The sequence below is a fragment of the Tarenaya hassleriana genome, unplaced genomic scaffold (assembly GCF_000463585.1).
Source record: "Tarenaya hassleriana unplaced genomic scaffold, ASM46358v1 Cleome2, whole genome shotgun sequence".
Taxonomy (NCBI): Eukaryota; Viridiplantae; Streptophyta; class Magnoliopsida; order Brassicales; family Cleomaceae; genus Tarenaya; species Tarenaya hassleriana.
The window spans coordinates 2539562-2547919 of NW_010965372.1; the positions used below are offsets into that span (position 1 = coordinate 2539562).

Sequence of the window (8358 nt, forward strand, 5' to 3'; positions counted from 1 at the left end):
AAAACCCCCCCCCCCCCAAAAAAAAAAAAACCCCAGGCAAATGTCCCCTAACAAGAGAAAAGAGGGTTTTGGCACCCTACAACCAACTAAGTTGAACCACTAAGAAGCTGATGGCGAGCAGCATCGCCCCTTCTCCCTCCGCTGCTGCTCCACCGTAATAAGGCTCTATCATAATCGGAAACTTGCAGCTTCCTCTTGACGGATCTGTCTTGATTATCATTGATATGTTTGGGAATTTACACGCACTATCCTGCTGGTCTTGTATCTGAAAGTAACTGTTGAAGGCATATGAAATGTTCCCCCGAGCGTCCAGATTCCCGCAAGATGTACCGTACCCAAGGCTGGTGCAGTCCCCAAGCCCACATGCGTAACTCACACTCGGCGCCACTTGCGGGTCATCTAGCTTTGCGTTAGGCTTCATTATACACCATTTCTGCTCCAGATACCTTACCCCTTTGGCAGGGATCAGAGCTCCTGAATTTGTTGTCCCAAGGTTCAACTGGTACTTTGGTCTCCCGTCGTACGTGAATATTCCCCAGTGGCGTTCAAAGTTGCCTGGCTGAATGCTTTTCGCATCCTCGTCAATCAAGCTGAATAAATAGACGTCGATAGGACCGGGTCTCATTGGAGTCCCCTTGCCACCCGATATATGGGACATGAACCCTTGGTTGAACCTCCTTGCATACTCTATGTTTGCATTCCTGTCCCCGTCAGTAGGCCATCCTATCTCCCCGACTATAATAGGCATGTTCCCAAATCCATTCTTCTGTAGGGCATGAACTAAAGTGTCGTGGTTGGCATCAAACATGTTATAGTAATATGTACCACCATCGTTCAGAGGCGAGGAATTCCCATCAAAGAAAGCATACTCCACTGGGAAATTGGCGTCAATGTATAGACTGATGAAAGGATAGATGTTCACGGTGAAGGGGCCACCATTGTCACTTAAGAACTTCACAATAGTGATCATCAGATCACGAATATCTGATCTGAAGTCTCCACCAGATGGGAGGCCAGTGGAGCTCTCATAGACATCAGCATTTAAGGGGACCGTCACTTTCACTTGGTTCTGTAGCCCAGCTTTGACTAAGGCGATTTGGATGTTGCGGAGGGCAGGGAAAGTGGTCTTGAGATAGCTTCCGTTATATGTTTCCAAGAAAGGTTCATTGCCGACAGCTACATATCTGAGGAACACCACACACGAATCAGAGACTGGAGATTCCTGGAACGGCTAAAACTAAAAGTGTTTACATTTTCCATTTCCCAGTAATCCCATCAACTTAAAGACAACCTAAACCCAGGATGAATCGGGAGTCAAAATATATACATTTCAGCATCACGAAAGGATCCAAGCACTAAGCTTCCCCCAAAGACTAACACACTTGTGGTTGTGGAGGCCAAAAGAGTTGTAAAGCTAATTCCCGCACAAAAAAGCCATAAGTAGTAAGAACACATGGGAATCTAGCATTAAGACTAAAGAGGCCTAAGAACACGGGAGAGGAACCCTAACCTGATGTTGACAGTGTCGGTGGAGAGGTGAGTAGAAACATTCTTGGAAACCCATTTCTCGGCGGCTTTGAGGCTAGAGGCAAGAGAGGAGAGCATGTCGTTGGGGATACCCACCATGACTTCGATGCCAGATTTGCCCAGAGCCCTTAGAGTGTCGTAATCGGCGTCGAAGAGCTTCACTTTCTGAATACCATTGTCTCGGAGAAGCCGAACCACCACGTCCGGAGGCAGAGGGTGTGAGCTCTGAGTGCCCCAGTTCGCTCCGATGCCGCTCGATGTCCCACACATCATCGTCACCAAAGCCACCAACCCCATCATCATCCATCGCATCTCGCCACCACCCATCTTCCACTCTCTCTCTCTCTCTTCCCCACACAGCTAATAAAGGCACAAGCAAAGAAGCTTTACTCTCATTTACGAATCTTGAGTTTTTGCACTTCTCGGCCGTGTGGTTTGTTTATATGTTCATTGATATGCCCAGATAGCCAGAATCGTTTCTAACAGTTTCAAACATTAGAATCCATCTAGACATTACTACCTCCCAATAAACATTACTCTAAATGAAAGTGTTACAAGACTTTCGAAGCCAATGACAAAATTTATGAAGAGGTTCAAAAACGAATTTCTTCCACTTATTGTTGTTAGATGTAGAAAAAAAAAAAGGTAGCTATTGTTTACGACAAAAAAGGGACACGTCAGCGGTGACAGGGGGACAAGGCCTCACGGATGTATCATGTATGCTATCAACAATTATTTTGGGAAAAAGAGAATCGTAATGACGTGGTCCTTTTTCTTATGGGCCATCATCACCTTGTTAGCTCAAAGGCCCATCAATAACGGTATTGAGACCAACCCTAAACCCTGCCACATCCAGACCAACTTTCTGGTCAAAGACTTTGGTCCTTTGAGGTATTTTCTTGGCATCAAGTTTGCTAGATCCTCTGCAGGTTTACATTTGTGTCAACGAAAATATACTCTGGAGTTAGAGGAATATGGTTTTCTTTCAACTCCTCAGGATACTAGGAAAAAACTGAGTCAAGATTCTAGAGATCTTGTTTCTGATCCGATTTATTATAGACAATTTATTGGAAAATTGGTTTATCTTTCCGTAACCCGGTCAGATATCTTCTATACGGTGACAAAACTCAGTCACTATATGGCACAACTTCGTTCTGCGCATCTTACTGTTGCGTATCGCGGTATCTCAAAAATGCTCCATCTCAAGGTCTTCTATATAGACTCATTATCACTCTCCGCTTTCTCCGATGCAGATTAGACTGTTTGTCCCGACTCTCGGAGGTCAATTACAGGTTTCAGCATACTCTTGGGACAGTCTCTGATTTCATGGAAGGCGAAGAAACAAACTACAATATCCCAGAACAGTACCGAAACTAAATATCGAGCTCTATCCCAGACCACTTGCGAATTGCTATGGTTATCTAAGCTTCTCCATGATCTGTGTTTTCCCTCTACAACTCAAATCAGTATTTATTGTGATAGTCAATCATCAATTCACCTAGCCAATAATTTCGTTCACCATGAACGCACCAAACACGTGGAAATCGACTGTCATTTCATACTTGATCATGTTTCTTCCAGATTTATCAAGCCTGTATATGTTTCATCAAAGGAACAAGTTACTGACATCCTCACCAAACCTATTCCTGCTTTCGCATCCTCGTCAATCAAGCTGAATAAATAGACGTCGATAGGACCGGGTCTCATTGGAGTCCCCTTGCCACCCGATATATGGGACATGAACCCTTGGTTGAACCTCCTTGCATACTCTATGTTTGCATTCCTGTCCCCGTCAGTAGGCCATCCTATCTCCCCGACTACCTGCTGATCAACTCCACTATCTTCTCTTCAAGATGGGAATACAAGATTTGTATTCTCCATCTCCATATTGAGGGGATTATTAACCTTGGTTTACAAAGCTGGTTTAACCTGAGTTTACTATCATTGGCTGAAGTTTAGCAGTCAACTCTGAGTAGCTATGTACATGTTCCATTTTGTGTTTACTTGTTGGCTTTATGGAACCTAGGTGTATAGGCTCATCCTCGGATTGTTTCCCAAGTTATTATTTTCATTCCTTGCTGTATATATATACATGTAAAGAAGCTTAGTAACACGCAGAGAAAATTTCCGACATCCAGTCTTTTGCATAAACACCAGAACAGTTTAAATAATTTCCTGTTTTAGTTTCGGTGCATTAGGAAGATCAGAGCCTTCAGGCCGGATGGTTTCTGGAATCTTATGTGATGCACGATAGTGTTGCTGCCCGTCTGATCAATTGTTCTTTCCTGATACTCATCTTGCCGGTCTCTTGCATATCAATATTTTATTTTGTGGTCTTGTATAATGGTATCAGGGATGAGGCAAATGGTCTATACTCTGCAGCAAATGAAGGTAGATATGACGGACTTTGTCTTCTCTAGCCTTGTCAAATATCTTCATCTTGAGGATATATTCAGCATTTTTATTTTGAACCAAGGAGCCAAATATGGATATCAGTGAACTCTTGCTTTCATTTAATTCTTTTGAAATAATCGTAGGAAAGAGACTTGACTTCAAAAATTCTTTTGCTGGAGAGGTTTGTCCGACTCAGAAATCTCTTATCTGAAAGAGGTGATTCTATTTTCTTCCTGTGCTTTCATGCTTACATATGATATGACAATATGGCATGAAAGAGATCTCTCAGCAAGTGCTCTCTCTTCCTGACAGCAAAAGGACTTTCTACCAAAATTCTTCAATCAGGAAATCCATAAAGTATTTTAGGTATGAGGAGACACACACACATATGTATATATATATATCACATTATTAACCTCTTGATGATTCTAATTTGATGCATCGTTGAGTAATTTGTAGCATTTTATAAGATGGGGAAGCCACTGTATGCAAAGCATCTGATGTTGAAATTTGCGTGGACAATCACAGAAGATACATAAGGTGATCAGTTCTTCCACGATTAATGTTTTTATCGTATTTGTACATGTTCAATGCCTCTTGACATGGTAGGCACTTACCTTCTTAAACCAATCTGTTTGATGAGGATGATGAAGTCCAGGTGAATAAACCTGGGAAGCAATGATATTTATGCTTCATCTTGACTAGAATTAAGATGAAATTGACTCACTGATTCCTTTTCCTGGTGGAGTATCCTCAAATGTTATACCATTTCTTGATATAATGTTTCAATCTTTGAGCTTTTGCTGCTATTTCAAAAGCCTATATTGTTTTCTCATGTCTGTCTCTTCATATGACCTAGAACTTGACGAGAGAATGCGGGATTTGAAAAGTGAGCTCCAGTCATTTGAAGGAGAAGAATATGATGAGATTCTGATAAGTGTCCCACATTGGAGGTTCGACCATCCAGTGTGGGACACTTATCAGATTCACAAGAGCAAGGCCCTTGATGCACCAAAACGGGTGGAGAGCTGGAATTTGTTTAGTGATAATTATGAAGTATTTGCTTTGCTACCGCCAGGGGGTTTGTTTTTTGTGCTGCTACTTTCCTTGTTAAATTGAGCACTCTTTTGGTTTGGCGACTTAGACATTAATTCTGCAGTTTTCTATTAGAAAACTTGACCCATCGTGTTAAGCTTTCAACCGTGCAGGAGTTCCAAAAGGACACAGCTGCTCGCGATACCTTCTTTGCCCATTTAGGTCTTCATCACACAAGAGGTATGTCTATGCCAAATGGTTCAAAGGACCACCCTTCAGTGCCAAACTGTTGAATATCTTCAGCAAACCTTTGGAGCGAAGTGGAGGCTTCCGAAACCTCGGTTCGAGTCAGAAGGTTTGGTAACACGGAGGGGCAAAATGGTCTTTTGTAAGGTCACGTTATTTGACCTAGGGTTAGGGCATTTGTGCGCAGTGACTTGTTTTTTGCCGTCTTGAACTTTCTCTCTCTTTCGGTGGTGCGATTCTCGTTCCTCCGTGTGTCGGGATCGGTTTTCCGGTCGATCTCCGGCGGCTTTCTTTCTGTAACCCTAGCAAACGTTGTTCCTCTTCCCGAGACGTAGGTATCGAGTGTTAGAGCTCGATACCGAACTCGTAACTCCGGTGTCTCCTTTTCTTTTCTGTTCTTGAGCACACACGAGCGAATCGGAGACGAATCGGTGAGGTTACGAGAGGACAATCCTCTACAAGTGGTATCAGGAGCCCGGTTCGTGGCAAGGCTCGGTGAAATCGGGGGTGTTACGCGATTTGAGGTAAGTCCGAGGTTCATCTCCTTAGATCTGAGCGTTCTAACGTTTTTTTGTGAGTGTTTCAGTTGTGAAACAACTGAGTCATTTCCCGGGGTGAGTCAACGTCCGAGTTGACCGGGTTAACTCGGCGGCTACGCTTCCGAAAATTAGGGAAAGAGGTAGGTTCTCCCGGATCTGACTCGGACTGAGTAAATCAGCTGAGTTAGGGTTCCGAAGAGGTGAGTTCTTACTCGATTTGGTTAGGTCTAGGGTTCTGGGGGGGAAAACCGGTGGTTTCGGGCAAATCTCGGTCGTGACTCGTTCGAGTCACGACTGAGTCATTTCCCGGGGTGAGTCAACGTCCGAGTTGACCGGGTTAACTCGGCAGCTACGCTTCCGAAAATTAGGGTTTCAGGTTTAATCCGGTTTAGCCGGTTAAATCGGAATTGTCTAATTAGACCGGGCTCGATTCAAAATCGAACCGGTTTAGTCGGGTTTAGGTCAAACATTGACCAATTTCTGGTCAACAGTTGACCGGGTTAGGAAAACCGGATCGGTTCAGGTCACTTGGACCGGTTCAGGTCCGGTTTGGGGTCAATTGGATCGGTTCAGACCGGTTCGAGTCAATTTAGGTCCGGTTCGGGATAACCCAGACCGGTTTAGGTCAATCTAGGACCGGTTTAGGTCAATAGAGTCCGGTTTAGGTCAATTTAGATTGAGATTGGGCCGGTTTAGGTCTGATTAGGGTCTGATTTGTCCAAATAGGGCTGAGTTTGTCTGGTCTAGGGTCTGTATCGATTAGAACATGTCTAGATTGGTCGGTTTAGGGTCAGGATTGTCTGATTAGGACTTAAATTGGTCGGTTTTAGGTCTAATTGGTTCGATTGGGTTAGATAGAGTCCGGTTCTTAGGGCATTCTGTCTGGTATAGGGTATTTAGGATCTGTATAGGTCGATCTATCCTAGGTAAAGGCAGATTAGATCTGCGGTAGACTTTGGTTACATGTCTTCAGTCATAGAGTCCGGTAATTCTGTCCGGTTAGGCCTGAATAGGAGGATTTGGCTGAACTAGGTGAGTGAGAAGTCGGTATTAGGGTTAAAATCAATAGGGACAGGTCTGTTAGGGTTGATTTTAGGCTAGATTAGGTCTGATCAGTTTTAATTAGGTCGGTTTAGACTTAGTTTAGATCTGATTAGGTTAATTCAAGTCTGATCAGGGGTAGGTAAGTCAATATTGGGTTGATTTAGGTCTGATTAGGACTTAGGGGGACAGAATAGACTCGGTTTTAGGTCTGATCTAGGTTGGTTAGGTCAGTGTTAGCCTTGGGGTAGGTCTGATTAGACGTAATCATATCTTAGGTAGGCAGGTTTAGAGTCTATTAGGTCTGTTAGGTTGAAAAATACCTAGGTTTAGGTCCTCTTAGGATCGGTCTTACTCCTTAGGTCTGGTTTTCGGTGTTCCTAGGGTCGGGTTAGTCATTCCCAGGTTATTTTCGTTCTGGGTAGGTCTAGTGCATCCTCGGGTTAGAGATTAGGTTTCCTATTAGTGATGTCTGCCCCTCTGTATCGCGGCCTTGACGTCGAGAAGTTCGACGGCAAGGGAGACTTCTCCTTATGGAAGGAGAAGATGTCCATTAGCTTAGAGATCTTAGGGTTAGGGGACACACTAGAGGATGATCCATCTACATGGGGGTTGCTGATGAGGGGAGCCCACAAACTCCATCTCGGGAAACCGAGGATTCGGGAGGTCTTACATCTCTTTCCACCGGGTCACTAGGACCCGGGGCTAAGGGATCGGGCACTCCGGCTCTCAAAGAGAGACAAGAAAGGAGTAGAAGGGCTAGGAACCTCATTGTGCTTGCTCTAGCGGATCAGGTTCTAAGGAAGGTCATATCCGAAAGGACGGCCTTCGGAATCTGGAGGAAACTAGAGCGGTTGCACATAGAGCAATCTCTCCCCAATAGGATGTACCTCATGCAGAGGGTGTCAGGGTTTAGGATGGACAGCTCTAGGACAATAGAGGAGAATTTAGACATTTTCCAGAAACTATTGTCCGACCTTCACAGCCTAAATGTGAAGGTAGAGGAGGAGTATCAAGCAGTTTATCTGCTGAACTCCTTACCTCCTGCTTATGAGCAGCTGAGGGAAGTCCTGAAATATTCCCGAGCTACAATCTCGGTGGAGGAGGTGAAGGCCGCAGCTAGGATGAAGGAGCTAGAGCTTCTAGCTCAGGGTACCCTTACTCGGGGTACGAGGGAAGGATTAGTGGTCAAGGGCAAACCCGAGAAATCGGGTGGCGGGAAGAAGAAGGCCAAAGACTAGGTGGAGTGTTGGTATTGCGGCAAGAAGGGACATTATAAGAAGGAGTGTAGGTCCCGGAGGGCGAAGGAGGAGACTGAGGGTAAGGGGGTAGTAGCCTCGGTTCAGGAGTATGATTCGGAGGTACTTCTAGTATGCTCCGACTACTCCTCGGACGGAGGTTCGGAGGTGAGGTCTCCACGTCTAGGTGGAGTTACCTCGGGTAGGAAGCTCAGGGGAATGGGCGAGCGAGGAAATGCCATGTCACTGGGTAGAGTCGGTGAGGGTAGTAGCGCTAGGGGCGTTTCCTCTCGGGGTGGAGCACGTGCTTGCACATGTTCCGAGCCTTCGGTAGAGTT

General features: G+C 44.9%; 1 protein-coding gene across 1 annotated transcript; it reads right to left on the minus strand.

Annotated features, from left to right (window-relative positions):
• Nucleotides 1-9: 9 nt before the first annotated feature.
• Nucleotides 10-2093, minus strand: LOC104811842 (glucan endo-1,3-beta-glucosidase 6). Its single transcript, XM_010538687.2, has 2 exons — nucleotides 1511-2093; nucleotides 10-1184 (listed from the first exon to the last, which is right to left on the minus strand). Exons 1-2 carry the CDS (start codon nucleotides 1852-1854, stop codon nucleotides 77-79), a joined length of 1452 nt encoding a protein of 483 aa, XP_010536989.1. The 5' UTR covers nucleotides 1855-2093; the 3' UTR covers nucleotides 10-76.
• Between the last annotated feature and the right edge of the window lie 6265 nt (nucleotides 2094-8358).